We start from the raw sequence: 16,807 nt of genomic DNA on the forward strand, positions 1-16,807 counted from the left end.
AGATGCAAAGTCACTGTGAGAGAGACCAAGCAGCCACAGAGAAAACAGAGAGAGTAGCCCACTTCAATTCTCAAGAGCCCTTGATTTCATATATACCCTTAATGGAAACTTTGACTGAGTTACTCCTTTTTCAGTGAGCTTCTGTTCCCTGCAACCAAGAGTGCTGTGGACCAGGAATGGGTTCTAGAATCACCAACAGGTCCTTGGAGAAGACGTGATTAACTACGAAACCTTCATAAAGTGCAGGGCAATGAGGATGCTCTTGTCCCATGACACTGCTAACTGAACCCTCCAGTGACAGTTTAAAGATTCTTTGCCGTCATTCTCATTCACTCAGAGACTGAGTCTAACTTCTCTCCTCCTGAAGCTGAACTGGCAGAGCGCTTGTCTGACCAACAGAATGCAGCGAAATGCTATTGAAAGCTAGGCCATACGAAGTTTTGCAGTGTCTACCCAGTACCCTTAGAATGCTTGTTTTGGGGAAGCATTCTCTTAGAATCAAGCTGCCAAGGTTTGAAAAGCTCAAGCTACAGTGAGGAACCTAGCAGGTGCTCTGGAGAAGAGCCCCAGACACTCCCGGGCCAGAGTAAGCACCAGCCATATGCGGGAGCCATCCTGGCTGTCCAGTACAGCCTTCAGACGATGCCAACCCAGCTGCTGTCTGCCCGTCACCACACGGAGATCACAGGCAAGAACTGCCCCAGTGCACCCAGTCAGCCCACAGAACCGGGAGAAAGAGTCGTCAACTGCTGTTTGAAGCCACTACTGTTTCAGGATGACTTGTTACACAACAATAGATAGCCAGAACCTCCTTCCTCCACAGTGATGGAGAAACACTGACATCATTCCCGTTAGGAAGAAGAGCAGGAGTCGGGACAGTAAGGCAGGTGGGGAGCTTGTGCACCACTCCAGTGGATGGAACTATCACCAGCCATACCGAGCCAAGTCAAGCCAGAAAGAGAAACAGTATATTAACACATATATATGGAATCTAGAAAATGGTACTGATGAACTGTTTTGAGGGAAGGAATGGAGACACAGAAGCAGAGAATGGAAGGGCTTGTGGACACGGTGGGAGAGGGAGCGAGTGGGATGAACGGGGAATGCACAATCGACACATATGCACTATCACATATAGGATGGAGGGCTGGGGAGAAGATGCTGGGCAGCACAGGGAGCCCAGTCTGGCGCCCTGTGATGACCCAGAGGGATGCAACGGGTGAAGGGAGGGAACTCAAGAGCGAGGGGATATATGTATAACTATGACTGATTCCTGTTGTATGACAGAGACCAACACAACACTGTAAAAATTGAAAAAAAAAAAAAAACAAGAAATAAAAAAATATACCATTCCAACTATATTTATGCAAAATCCTATAAATCCACACATCCGTAAGACAGACTGACTGTATGCCAGCCACACTAGAGCATTTGAAAATAATATCTGCATTTACTATTCTTTTCTTCCAAGTAAAGCACACAGTTGCACTAGGAAGAAAGTACGCAAAGGCGCCAGTACAGGAATCTCTGGGTCTGTGATCCTGTTGCACTGGGTCAGAACCAGGTATCCGAAAGCAAACACTGACCTAGCTTAGGGACACGCTCAGATGGCACAGTAAGTATAAAGAGCAGGTGTGGGGGTGAAAAGCACCAATTTCAGGGTAGGTTTATCTCTCGGGAGATGGGGGAGCTATTGGGACAGGTACATGCGGGCTTCTGGCTGCATTTATCAAGTTTGACATCTTAAGTGGTAGGCACATGGGTGTCTGTGTCTTTTAATTTTTCTAAACCATAAAAACTAATTGCAATTGAATGTAAAGCAAAAAAAAAAAGTTATAAAAACATCCCTTAAAAATGGTATTTTGATACACAGCTATACACACAGGCATAAAAACATCATGTATGTGGAAATTACCACAGTAATGGGAATATCGGCAACAATATTAGGGTCATACTTACTTCTGGGGGTGAGCAATTAACTTACTGAACAGAGACGTATTAATACATCTTTTGTTACTTAGACAGTATTGACAGGAGATATTTCAATATTTACTTACATAACAAATCAAACGCCCATAAGCATTAATTTCTGCAAAAATCCCCCAGTCAACAGTGTGTTGAGGTTGCTCCTCATGTCATGTTTTTCCATGAACATATTCTCACCAATCCCTTTCAGAACCAATGATGTGAACACATCAACTATTTCTTTCTCTTAAAACGAATATAAACTCCTATAAGCATTAGATAGATTCACATATACACACACACAAACGTACATGTTGATGGAAAAATTACCAATGGCATTTTTCAAAGAACTAGAACAAAACATCTTAAAAGTTGTATGCAGACACAAAAGACCCCAAAGAGACAAAGCAATCTTAAGACTTAAGAAAAAGGGAGCTGGAGGAATCAGGCTCCCTGAATTCAGACTATACTACAAAGCGACAGTCATCAAAAATGTATGGTACTGGCACAAAAACAGATCAACGGAACATGACAGAAAGCTCAGAAATAAACCCACATACCTACGGTCAATTAATTTATGACAAAGGAGGCAAGATTACACAGTGAAGGAAAGACAATCTCTTTAAGAAATGGTGCTGGGAAAACTGGACAGTTACATGTGAAGAATGAAATAAAACATTCTTTAACAACATACACAAAAATAAACTCAATATGGATTAAAGACCTAAATGTACGATCAGATATTATAAAATTCTTAGAGAAAAACATAGGGGCAAAACATTTTTTGACATAAACTGCAATATCTTTTTTGCAGTTTCCATTACTATCTTTCCATTACTCCTACAGTAGTGGAAATAAAAACAAAACAAAAAAACCCAAATGGGATCTAATGAAACTCAGAAGTTTTTGCATAGCAAAGGGATCCATAAACCAAAGACAACCCACAAAATAGGTGAAAATATCTGCAAATAATGTGGCAAATGAGGGATTAATCTCCAAAATTCACAAACTGCTCATGTGTCTCAACATCAAAAACGGCCAAACAATCCAATCAAAAGATGGGCAGAAGATCTAAATAGATATTTCTCCAAAGAAGACACACAGATGATCAACAGGCACATGAATAGATGCTCAACATTGCTAGTTATTAGAGAAATGCAAATCAAAACTATGAGATACCACCTCATATCAGTCAGAATGGCCATCACCAAAAACAAAACAAAACAAAACTCTACAAACAATAAATGTTAGAGAGGACGTGGAGAAAAGGGAGCCCTCCTACACTGTTGGTAGGAATGTAAATTGGTACAGCCACTATGGAGAACAGTATGGAAGTTCCTCAAAAAACTAAAAACAGACCTAACATATGACCTAACAATCCCACTCTGTGCATATCCAGAGAAAAACATGGTTTGAAAGGATATGTGCACCACGATGCTCACTGAAGCACTATCCACAACAGCCAGGACATGGAGGCAACCGGCATGCCCAGAGACAGAAGGTGTGCATACGCACAGCGGAATACTGCTCAGCCATGAGAAAGAGGGAAACGACGCCATCTGCAGCAATACCGACGGACCTAGAGATCATCATTCGAAGTGAAGTTAAGCCACACAAAGACGAACACCATAAGACAATGCTCACATCCAGAATCTTTTAAAAACGCTGATACAGATAAACTTTTTCACAAAACAGAGATGCAGTAGGAAATGGCAACCCACTCCAGAGTTCTTGCCTGGAGGATTCCATGGACAGAGGAACCTGGCAGGCTACAGTCCATGGGGTTGTGGAAAGCAGACTCGACTAAGTGACTGAGCGCTCATGCACACAGAAAAGAGAAACAGACTCATGGACTTAGAGAACAAACTTACAGTCAACTGGGTGGCGGGGGGTGGACGGAGAATGAATTTGAGATCAACATGAACACCCTGCTATTTTTAAAATAGATAACAAACAGGACCTACTGTGTAGAACAGGGAGCTTTGCTCAATAGTCTGTAATAACCTAAATTGGAAAAGAATTTTTAAAAGAATACATACATGTATATATATAACTGAATTACTTTGCTGTACACCTAAAACATAACACTGTTAATCAACTGTACTTCAATATAAAATAAAAATTTTTTTAAAAGAAAGAAAAATACTGTGGACCCATTATGTTCAGTAGCATTTAACTCTTCGTGACTCCATGGACTGCAGCCTGCCAGACTCCTCTGTCCATGGGATTCTCCAGGCAAGAATACTGGAGCATATTGCCATTTCTTCCTTCAGGGAATCTTCCCAACTCAGGGATTTAACTGGTGTTGCTTGCATCTCCTGCGCTGGCAGGCAGATTCCTTACCACTGAGGTACCAGGGAAGCCCATTATCAAAGGACTACTGTTCAAGAGTATATTTGCTTGTCTTTCCAAAAATTACTGCAGAATACTATTAAATTTTATTGGTATGTGATAATTTTTACTAAATACAAGCTTTATAGGATGGAGGTTTATCCTTTTTTGACATTTTTTCCCAGTGAATATCATTTCATTTCTTTTCATTTCAATGTAGATTTTCAGGCCAAGTAGATTAGACTGCTAATCTAATGATGCCATGATGGAACCATTTGTGTCTCCTTTTCAGACAGCCTTAAGATCAGAGATCAAATGCCAAAGACCCCAGTGCCTTCAGGATTTCAAGCCTCTATTCCACTAGAACAGGCACATAAGACTCACTTGAATTGAGGACTATAACCTACAGACCACATGGCACCGTATATGTTATTTTTTCTTAAAGCAGCAGCAACACTGTAATCACAACAACATACTCAGAGATGACATGTCAGGTTTAAAGTCACTGGGAACCTAACTGGAGATGGGTAGTGGCGACAGGTCCTCTGTCCTCTGCCCCATATCCTGAGAGCCGCCACCATTGCTGACCGTGACCACCCCAGAGCGGTCTCCCTCCTGGACTGAGCTCCCGACCCAGGAAGGAAAGAAAGGATGGAAGAAACAGATTGAATTCTCTTAAAAATTAACGAATGAAACCTATTTTATTCTCTCTCCTCCAACCCTTTCCTTCAAATTTACTATCATTTCTGTTGTTTTCCTGATACATATCTTATAAAACAAGCCTTAGTTTAGCTAGGAGACAGTTAAGGTTAGGAGACAAGGACCTCCTTGCATCTTACCCTTGTTTTTGTACGAAACAGATTACAAACTAACCACACACACAAAAACCATCTTCAAAGAAACCAGAATTTGGGGTTATAAGTGCAAAAGCCAGCCATGTATGCTAATCCTCTATAATAATAAGGCAAGGTGAGCTCCCGTGGCTGGGCAATGCCTGGGTGAGCTAAGGGGAACTGCCCATGTGACACCATCTTTTAAGCTCTCTGTTGTCCAGGCTGGCCAGCAAGGCAGAAGCACTCTCACAGGACCCTCTAAGGGGGCATGTGACGGGCTCTGAGGATGGGGACACGGCCACCAGGGCCTGCAGAGAAAGATGCGGCTGCTTACTTCCAAAACACACGCTGAATGCAACCAGCCACCCACTCCTCAGAGATCTAAAGGACCTGGATTGTTTGCCACCTACAGGATTGCTTACCTGAAGAATAAACTCCTACTTCTTAAAGCAGTGGCATGGGGGAAGGAGGGGCAGGACGAATCAAAACAGGAGACTTGAAACACGGAGGACCACTGTCTCCCCAACCTTTGAGATGAAGGATGGCAAACCTCATTTTGCAGATATTTTAAGTAGCTGTAAAGCCCCAGTGGCTCCAATTTTAAGCCTGTGTTTAGATCAGGTTTGCAAAGGGGCTGCACCACTTTACAATAACTAGGCACCACGTCTGATGCCAATCGGTGCTTTGTATTTGAAATGGGCGACCACAAACGAAAAAACAAGACCACCTACGGCAGACGATACGTGCCACGACCAATCTCCTTGGCACCCAGGCCTGTGTGTGGGCAAAATGCTTTCATAAAAAGAAAATAAAGCTCAAGATTATTGCCAAAAATCTTGAGTAGTATCACATAGTTAGTTTTCCACTTTAAATTCTTACAGAGATATATAATCATGTCTTTTCAGCAAGTTTAAAACCTGACTTAAAAAAAAAAAAAAACCTACCTGACCTACTGAAACGGCCCGTTTTCTCGGGCCCCTGGTAGCAGCCTTGAGGATACACTAAATATCGCCCATGGTTATGCCTAATGAAAATCAGAAAACCTAGTTATTCAACTGGAAGCTAGAGTTGTTTTAAAGGCATACTTACTGGCAAAAGCCATGTCTGCAACTCCTCATATTCTTTTTGATTATTATTGTGTGTCCTTTTCACTTAGGACATTAAAGGCTCCCTTTTTCCATCCTCAATGCTCCTAAAGTTACAGGACAAGGGGCTCTTACCTGGCCGTCTCTGACAGGTCAGTGATCAAACAGAAAGAGTCAAGCCGGAGCCAAATTCCGTCCGCCTCTTAAGAATCACCAGAGGCTAGGACTCTGTCGCTCCTGCTACACTCAGGGAACCCATTCAATGTTAGGACAATAAGCCCTCTCCAGACAAAGGTTTAATATTCTCGGGTGTTTTCCCAACTTCTAAACTCAATGACTTTTCAAGAAAAGATCATTTTATGATCACCAATTCCTGCACAGAACAAGTGAATTTTTTTTAAAAATTAAAAAGTGATCTCGTCTTTTGTATAAGAAACACAGGTTTAGATGGAAAATATACCCATATTTATTGCCCCAGTGATCAAAGACCGTTTACTTAACCAAACTTATCTTTAAATAGCACCCGTCTTTGTAGAAGAGTTTAACTTACTTAAGGTATTTACATTCACATGAACAAACCAGTACGTGAACTAAAAAAAGACACGATGTTTTGCCGAGCTCAGGAACAAGATGCAGATCGTTCGTCCACATAAAGAAATACTCATTCCAAGCGTTTCTGACAATGCAGAGCGCACTCTGCCCATCACCCCCCACCTCCTTCTCCCGGAAGCACGGGGAGCGCCTTGAAGACCTGCTGGTGTGTGTGAAGTAAAGCAAAGCAGAGGGCTATGGCTGCTGGCTTCAAACTACAAATTCCAGTGCCTGACCCAGCAGAGGGTGCCGTAGGAGAGACTGCACAAAAAATAAAAGTCCAGGAAAGGTCAGCAAAGATGTGCTCAAAGGCCAAACACTTCTGCCACAGACGACTTCTACTGCAGAACGAGCTGCAAGCAATGACGGATTTAACAGGCATGACTCAACAGGCAGTAAGACCAGAGACGTTTACCCCTTCCACCTCAGGAACGGCTGCCTGTCTAGGAAACGCCAGGGTGCCCTAGGAGACAGTGCCCTTGAGCAGGATCTGTGGGGAACAGAAGCCTTAGTCCACACTTGGGTAGGATGGTAGGGCTATGCACATGAAACAAGTCTCTTCAGTGTTGAGATCCGCAAAAGGTACTTACACATCCTCCGGCAAGAATTTCTGCTGCCAGTGGGACTGAGCCATCTTTGCGCATAAATTTATCCCTCACAAAATCATTCACCTTGAAGAAAAATATTTAGAAAAGCTAGTAAAAAATACAGAGACAGTCATCAAATACACATATACAACTGTACATAAATGTTATTTTTCTTTCAGTGTTTTGGAGTAATCATAAACTAAATAAAAGAACGATCTTAAGAGTTTGCTCTTGATCTCATATATGTCGTTTTTGAAAGCTAGAATATATAGACATGCATTCCTGATGTTTGGGGGAGAAAATAAATTAAGAGAGGTGGTTTAACAAGCCTAATTCATGTATGTCTGCAATTACCATAGCATAGAAAGAGAGACATATTAACAAAGAGACACAATTAAAACATACATTTTGTAACTTAAAAACTTCTGGAAGACTTGATTAAAAATCACTTTCAAGTCTTCTAACAGGATTTAATCTCAACAGCTTCATCACTGAAACACATTTAGCTGATCAGATCTTTCAGCGTGGTGGAAACTCAGCACCTCAGAAATTTCTCAAGGATTCTCAAAGAACATCAAGAGCATTAACTAATTAAGAACAATATTCTCAAAATGGTGTACACTACAAGCAATTTTAAGGACCAATCAGAAGATTAGCTGTCCCACCAGTCACATCGGAAGATGATAAAAGGACCATTTCAGCACCAACACTACACAGCCCAGTACAGAGGGAAGGTTTAACTCTCTGGGGCTTTATGACCTTAGTGATGAAAATGTGATCACTGACCCGTTCCAGAAATCCGTACTAACTACTTACCACCTGTCAGATAGGAGTCAGGCACTGGGAAACCAATCTGATGGAGCACCAACTTCAACCAGAAATCAGACTGCTCAACCTGTTGCTCTGGCAAATGTTACACAATACACCTCGAACACAAATTACTTGTGTACTTGAGTGATACGTTCTGGAGTCAGAAAAAAACTGCTTTTGGATTCTAGCTTTCCCACAGATGAAGTGTGCAAACGCAGGCAAATACTTCACCCTCGTGGGCCTCACTCTCCGTATCTGTAAACTGTACGCGGTGTGCGCGAGATGAAAGCAACCACAGGTAGACCGTGAAAGCACCTACTACAGTCAGCACTGAAGGGAATTTCGCTGCTGCCGCTGCCCCTGCTATGATGATGATAATGGTGACAACCACCAAAAATCTTGTTCAAATACATTATCACATTTTCGGATGTTCAGTAATACCTCGGGGAATAATAAAAAGCTGTGCGTGGTGAGTGCCCTACATTCGAATCAGTTAGCGCCTCCGAGGAAACACAGACCTGCTATTTCACGTAAGAATCTCTGCTAGATTCCTGAATATGTGCAAACTACCTTCATCAGAAGCATCAAATCAAAAGACTTACTGTAAGTTTTATGGCCTTCTCTGGGGCGACTCCCAATAACTGTGGCAACAGACCTGAGAAACAACGAAAAGGAGAAGCATATTAAATAAATTAACATTGACTAAACATATCAACAGCTCTAAAGAAGGGATCACCGTGTAAAAACCAGGGCAATCTGGGCTGCAATTTTCTGTTCTTACCTTTGATGAGAATACTCGAAACGGACTGTTTAGGTACTAATGTCTGAGAGCCAGGTCTGAGCAAATTCCCACTCACATTTTAGATCATTTGCACGTTGGGTAGGTCAACAGTGTCGGTGAATCAGGAAATCTCATTATTCACAAATTTGCTCTTTTCCCTCCCACCTCTTAAACAAGTGGACTTTAGTCAATACATTCTTTCTTTTAAATACTTTTCTCATCTCCCCACCCTGCTCCCTCACTGCCCACAGTTCAGCCATTTATACCCTTAGCAACTAGGACTTGGTGACGAGCACCAGACAGACAAGGTTCCTGCTCTGACCAGGGTCAGATGGAAGGAGGGGAGAGGCCTTCCTGCAAAAGTGACAGTTACTGGGAAGCAGGCATTTCAGGGAGGGGAGTACACGGGGCAAAGTCAGCAGAGCGGGAACAAGTCTGTTGTGCCCAAACATGAAGGGGCACATCAGCGTGCCCTCTTGGACGAGGCGGGCACTGGGAGACACAGCTGGGGCCAGGGGCAGGAGCCACACCCAAACCAGGACCCGGGCTTGATAACCTGCAGGTTAGGAGAGAAGGTTTTCCATCTGGAGGAGAGTGATGCGCTAACGCACACTGTCGAATGACTGCTCTTGCTCCTGTGGAGACAAGGCATATTGGTGTGCATTGATGTGTGTGGGTGTGAGTGTGTGCGTGCGGAGAGAGGGGACTGTGAGAGACAACCGTCTGACTGCTAGTGCTTGGTTTTTTTAGTACTAAAAAACTACCTGGTGGAAATGAAGATGGCTGTAGAGAGTAACAGGATGCGGGTGGAGAGGGAGGAGCTCAGGCCTGAGCACGTCAGCGGGAGTGGGAATCAATCAGCGCGCAGGGCTTCCCAGGTGGTTCAGTGGTAAAGAAGCAGGCCTGCCAGTATAGGAGATGCAGGTTCAGTCCCTGGGTCAGGACAATGCCCTCGGCAAGGGACTGGCAACTCGCTCCAGTACTCCTGCCCGGGAAACCTCATGGACAGGGGAGACTGGAGTGCTTCAGGCCGTGGGGTCTCAGAGTCAGACACGACCGCGTGACTAAACAATGATAAGAATCAAAACACGAGGAGGAGGTGTGGTCTTTGACAGGAAAGGGCCACTTCTAGGAAAGGTGGTTATGACAGTAGTGGGCCTACCTGTCTGAGCTAAAACTAAGTTATCTTTTCATCTGTTCTAAGAAAATAAAATCAAAGACAGATGCTTTTCCTTGGAAACCCAAGGGTCAGAATATATTGTTCCCGGGCCATGCTGCTATCCTTGGAAGGGGCTTCATGGTGTCATCCTTCACCAGTAAGCTCGCTTTCCTAATTCCCTATATAAAAAGCTCTGCTTCCAGCCTCTTTGGAGAGACCAGCTCTGGCCACACCATCTTCTTAAAGGAACAGTCTACAACCAAGTCTCTAGCGCCAGGGCTGTGTGCATCCAGTCTGCAGATGTGTTTTGCTGAGTAGCACAGGTTTGAAACCTAATTTGAGCTTATTTTAAAGATAAATAGATGTCTGGATGGACGACTGGACTGATGGACTGACTGGGTAATGATCTGACAACTCTGGGCTTCCTTCTGACATTATAGCAATCTATCTCCCTTTGGGGGAGGCTCCACCCTTTAGACAGGACCCAAGCATCAATTCAGCAAGGTCCCTACCACACCCTAATGCCAGCATGGCAATAAGGGCAAGTACTGCTCATCATTTTTCATGCTCTGTTGATATCCTCACACTAGAGGAGACATCTCTCTGTGCTTGAGGCTCTGCAAAAAGGGGAGAAACTAAAGCACTAATGAAACCAAGACAGCTTCATGTTTTAGGAAAATTGAGGAAAGTTCATTTCATTGTAAAAATAAATGACAAGGATGCTGATGCCAATCAAAATGTTCTCTAAAAACACAGCTAACATACTGTTTACTCTATGTCAGGGGTCATTTTAAGCACTTTACTAACTCTTTAATCCTTAATCCCTGCAGAGAGGAAACTGAGGCATACAGAGATTGAGTCATTTGTTCTAAGTTGTGCAGATGATAGATAGTGAGATTGGGATTCAAGTCTAAGCCCTCTCCCTCAAGAGTCTATGCCTTTAGACAACACCCAACTCTGCTGGATGGCATCACAGACTCAACGGACATGAGTTTGAGCAAGCTCCAGGAGCTGGTGATGGACAGGGAAGCCTGGTGTGCTGTAGTCCATGGGGTCACAGTCAGACATGACTGAGCGACTGAACTGACTAACTCTGTCCTATGCCTAATATGTGGAGAGGGAAATAGCAACCCACTCCAGCGTTCTTGCCTGGAGAATCCCAGGGACGGCCGAGCCTGATGGGCTGCCGTCTATGCGGTCGCACGGAGTCGGACATGACTGAAGCGACGCAGCAGCAGCAGCAGCAGCAGCAGCAGCAGCATGCCTAATACGCAAACGTGTATCTGCTCTTCCATATCCAGCCTCATTTGTTCACTGCCTGGATCCTATAATTATTTGGGTTTGCAGCATCTTCTCTAGCCAGCCATGTTTGAACCTCCAGGGCTACAGCTGATTGGACAAGGCACCCAAAGGCGAATAACCGATGAGTTCAGCAACCTGGACCTCACCACAAGCAGAGCCATGGAGTCCAGAATCCTTCTCCCAGGAGCATGACAGAGTCATCAGAGGGGGCAGTGTTGTTGAGTTGCTAAGTTGTGTCCAACTCTATGACCCCATGGACTGCAATGTGCCAGCCTTCCCTGTCTTTCACTATTTCCTGGAATTTGCTCAAACTCATGTCCATCTGAGTCTAGGATGCCATCCAACCATCTCACCCTCTGTTGCCGCCTTCTCCTCTTGCCCTCAATCTTTCCCAGAATCAGGGTCTTTTCCAATGAGCTGCTTTTTCACATCAGGTGGCTAAAGTGTTGGAGTTTCAGCATCAGTCCTTATAATGAATATTCAGGGTTGATTTTCTATAGGATTGACTGGTTTTACCTCCTTGCAGTTCAAGGGACTCTCAAAAGCATCTTCTCCAGCACGACAATTCAATAGCATCAATTCTTTGGCACTCAGCTTTCTTTATGGTCCAACTCTCACATCCATACATGACCACTGGAGAAAGCACTGCTCTGACTATACGGACCTTTGTTGGCAAAGCAATGTTTCTGCTTTTTAATACTCTGTCTAGGTTTGTCATAGCTTTGCTTCCAAGGAGCATGCGTCTTTTAAATTTCATGGCTGCAGTCACTGTCCACAGTGACTTTGGAGTCCAAGAAAATAAAATCTGTCACTGTTTCTACTTTTTCCCCTCTTATTTGCCATGAAGTTACAGGACCAGATGCCATGATCCTCATTTTTTGAATGCTGAGTTTTAAGTCAGCCTTTTCACCTCCTCTTTCACCCTCATCAAGGGGCTTTTTAATTCCTAAAAGGTGAGGAGCCAGCTAAAACAGAGGCACAAGCTGAGAAGGTGCCACGTGGCATGGGAAAAGTGGCCAGTCGAAGCCACGTATGTGTGAGTGCCAGAAGGAAGTAGAGACTATGATAGGAAAGGAAGTGGCCTAGCAGGGAGGAGAAATGTGCCACAAATAGAATACGGACGCCAGAGAGAACACACAGGCTGGAAGGGTGCCCCGATGGGAGAGTCGCCCTCAACCAGCTTCTGGTCCCACTGGGGCCAGATTCCAGTGAAACTCCTGCCCGGGGATCCCTGTGAGTGCTTGGTTTCCCTTCTCCCTCATGAACTCTTACGGAACGTTCCCCTATGCTCTTGCTAGCTTGAGTATGGCCATGCTCTTTTTAATCTAAATGAACCGAAACAGCACAGAAAATGTGAACATGGAACCATCTGGGCAAAGCAAGCACTCTTATTCAAAGTGAGAATTTCCTCCTCCTGAACTATACTCACTTATTAGTCCTTTACTTACACCATGAGATAATATCTATGAGGGAAAAAAGCACTATTATTACTTTATGAAAACACAACATTCATTTCTACCAGTAAAATTCAGGCATAAGCCATTTAAACTACATCGTAACATTCACAATTTCCATTCTACTCTCTACATTGAGGTCAAGTACGGAAATGTTTAGTTAAATATTTACTTGCTGGATGTATTTTTCTCATCATTAAATTGCAGACCAAAACCATGGATGGGTTGATGGCACTGTGATTTGCGTGATGATCTCGTCTCTAGCACTACCCTGTGACAGTCTTTTTAAATGACTAATGAAAAACAGCCCCCACAGCCAAATGACTACAGCGTTAGAGACAATCACTCCAGCCAGGCTTTTAAGCGACCGAGATTTGTCTTTCTCACTATAAATTTAGTAATGCCCTGTGAACAGCAGAGACCAAAACAAAACAATAGAGAAAACCCTGCATTTAAGACTAAATATAGGGCGGCAAATATTTATTTGTTCAGCAAACATTTACCAAATGCTCTCTGTGCCTGGTACTGGAAGAAACTAGGTTGAAATAGTAAGATCTGCGGCGTCGCCTGGAGCCAGCGTCAGTTTAGAGAAAGAGGGAGACCCAGGTGTCTGTGTGTGCCAAAGAGGGGACACAGCCCCTAAAAACAGAGCGTCGGGTGTCACAGCCCTGGGGCACCAAAGAGCTCTGGGAACACAGTGGAGAGAACCAGCTATTCTGCGTGCAGGGTGGAGCAGGGCCTCAGAGAGGAGACACTGCGCGTGATTCTTTAAGGACAAGCAGAGGTTCACTGGAGGAGAGAGACACGAGTAGGATGGAGAGCCAGGCGGCCTGTGCAGAGAGAACAGACTGTGAGAAGGCGCCCAAATCTCAAGTTTACAAGTTCACGGCACAGGCAGGGCCGGGGCGAGGTCACAGACCTCGTAAACACACAATGGTAGTAGAGGTCATTGAACGAATCAACAACAGTGGAGATAATGACGGTGTCGGGGGCACTTATTACATGCCACACACTACTGTGTGCTGTACGGGAATCAACATATGAAACCCACGCCACAGAAAGTGAAAGTGTCAGTCACTCAGTCGTGTCCCACTCTTTGCAACCCCATGGACTGTAGCTCGCCAGGCCCCTCTGTCCATGGAATTCTCCAGGCAGGAATACTGGAGTGGGCTGCCATTCCCGTCTCCAGGGGATCTTCCTGACCCAGGGATTCAACTCAGGTCTACGGCATCACAGGCAGATTCCTTCCTATCTGAACCACTAGGAAAGCCCCAATGTGAAACCCACAGCACGGAAAGTGTTAGTCACTCAGTCATGTCCAACTCTTTGCGACCCCGTGGACTGTAACCCACTAGACTCCTCTGTCCATGGGATTCTCCAGGCAGGAATACTGGAGTGGGTCGCATGCCCTTTCCCAGGGGATCTTCCCCACTCAGGCACTGAACCCAGGTCTCCTTACCGTCCTTATCTCCAGGCAGACTCCTTACCATCTGAGCCACAAGGAAAGCCCCAATATGAAACGCACACCACTCAGTAGCAAAACTCGGTGCATGTCATTTTTATCCCATCAACGGATGAGGAAACTGAGGCAGACTTCCAGAAGCCGGCCCAGGGTCACTCAGCCGGTATGTGGGGCACTGGAGTTCAACCCAGGCAGTCTGGCTCTCGGGGGTGCTCCTGAACAAGTACACTGTGCTGTTTCTCCAAGGGCCACGTGAAGGGGCTTGGGAAAAAGTCTGGGTGGCTTTTAAAGAGGAAACTTCGAAAAGAAAGAGAGTTCTGGAGGCAGGTGAAGGACAGATGGTAAGGGCAGAGACCCAAGGCAGGAAGAATAATTGGGAGGTTAAGGTAATTTAATATTAGGCCCTGAGTTTCACTGTATAAAATGAGTAACTTAATCCAGTAAGAATAAAACCAAAGTACAAATCCCTTCCTAAGACCTAGGCCAGATGCTGGCACTCAGGGAGGCACTGGATCAGTATCATTCTTGTGGTGGTGACCCTGGGAATCAAGGGTGGCTGCGAATGGCAATCTGAGAGCCAGCAGAGATGTGGGCCTTGACGCCATCAGTCGTGGCCAAACGCCCTCCGGGAGGGGTCCTGATCTGCAGGACAAGGGAAGCCAGAGAGCTGGGGATTTCAACAACCTCCTGATTCCCTGACCTCAGAAAGAGGAAGAGTGATGTGGCTGGGTAATGCCTAAAACAGCCAGTCTGGTGAAGGCGGCTCAACACGATCACACTGAAGTTTAAAGCACATGTGTGTCTGACAGCTGGATAACTCAGCAGAAAAATTAGGCTTCTAATACAAGATGTTTCTGTTGGATTCTGGAAATTCATTTTAACCATTAGAAACAGAGAATGCATGTGTGTGTTGTTTCTGACTTGTCAAAACAGCAGTCTGTTTTCCAACTGCCTCAAATGAAATTTATTAGTGTGGTTAGTTTTCTAATCTTCTCATTTCAGTTCAGCTCCATCAGCACATGTGGCAATCTTCCTTGGCAAACTTTACCAGAAGGCCGCTAATGCGAGAAAAGATTTACAGGGTACAGTATTAATGTAGTATTTTGTCTTCAGATTTCACGGGGTTGAGATATAAATCACACTATCCCCTCGGATCCCCGTCCTTTATGCAACTCGATGAGAAAGGACTGAGCAAAAGATGTGGAAGCTAAGCCCACACCACGAACCTCAACTGCAGGCTTTACACAGAACCCCCAAAAGGAAGTTTCTGAGAACAGTATGCTGACCAGAGGGCTACTGAGCTGCAGTTTTTACTTAAAAACTTTTTTAGAAATAAAAAATCTCACCCAGAATCTCAGGGTGAGAAGGGACTATGAGAGAAACTCATTAATAACAGTGGCATGATTAAAGCTACCTGTTCCCAATGGCTTGGCAACAAAATGAATGGCTTGGAGCATTAGGGCCTTGGAGGTTGACAAACCAGGACCAAGGAATCCTAGGTCTGCCCTGCTCTCATGCTGAGTGATCTTGGGGACGTTATCCTTTGAACTCTTAAGTTCCTCATTAGTAAGCCAAGGAGGCTAATTACGACTCACTGGTTTATTATGATAATGATATGAGTAACTGTATATAAAGAACCAGACACTGTTCACAGCCTAGACTGTATTCCGAAAAGGTCACGTTTCTCTCCACCTATCTGTTCATGGCATATTCTTGATTCTCCTCTTGCCTCTAGAAGGCAATTCACCCCGAATAGTGCTCACAGTCAAGCATGAGGAAAGTATGGGAGTATGGGAATTAGGGGAGTATGACAGGAGTATAATGCTCTTCCCCATGGCTATGCCCCAAGCTCAGAAGCACTGACAGCGTCCAGCAGCACCACGTACTTTAGCAAAGGTGAGGAAGCAGTACAGACATAACACCACATCTTCAGCTAGATTTTGAGCTAAAATAAAATGCCTTAGCTCAGGACTCAAAACAGTTCTCAACCTCCGATGATAAGCAACTTTTTAATTTCTCCTGAGGGGCAGAAGAGCCAGGTGATTAACAGCATGGAGTCTGAAGCCAGGCTGTTGGGTTTGAATTCTGACTCTTGTTATTTAGTAGCTGTGCAGTTGTGATTAAGTTACCCCCACCTTCCTGAACCTCAGTTTCCGCATCTGTAGAATGGGGATAAGCACAGCACCATGCACACGGGGCAGTCCTGAAGATGCAACAATACACACAAAACCCTCGGAGGCATATCAGCACACAGCAAGCACTCTAGATGTGTGTTTCGGTTGTTGTTCTTTATGCTCTTCATCGTCACCATCCTCCCCCTCCTTCAGGGAAAGTGGCTCTAAAAGGCTGAGCAGTGTCTCCCCAGTCCCTCACAACGTGGTGCCTGTGCAGTGGCTGAGTTGAATGTGGCCCCACTCCGCCTCTCAAAACAAGGCTCTCTGCCCCTC

At 44.7% G+C, this 16,807-nt stretch overlaps 1 protein-coding gene across 3 annotated transcripts in view; it reads right to left on the minus strand.

The window, feature by feature from the left end:
* Positions 1 to 16,807, minus strand: part of SLC25A13 (solute carrier family 25 member 13) — a 229,996-nt gene that overhangs the window by 56,791 nt on the left and 156,398 nt on the right. For 2 of the 3 annotated variants that reach the window (XM_052638583.1, XM_052638582.1), the window contains exons 12-13: positions 8,805 to 8,857; positions 7,396 to 7,476 (exon numbers count right to left, since the gene is read on the minus strand). In XM_052638583.1, the coding sequence (XP_052494543.1) occupies positions 7,396 to 7,476; positions 8,805 to 8,857 (134 nt within the window). The remainder of the gene's footprint in view (positions 1 to 7,395; positions 7,477 to 8,804; positions 8,858 to 16,807) is intronic. The other variant, XM_052638584.1, reaches the window with a different exon arrangement.

The sequence above is a fragment of the Budorcas taxicolor genome, chromosome 4 (assembly GCF_023091745.1).
Source record: "Budorcas taxicolor isolate Tak-1 chromosome 4, Takin1.1, whole genome shotgun sequence".
Taxonomy (NCBI): Eukaryota; Metazoa; Chordata; class Mammalia; order Artiodactyla; family Bovidae; genus Budorcas; species Budorcas taxicolor.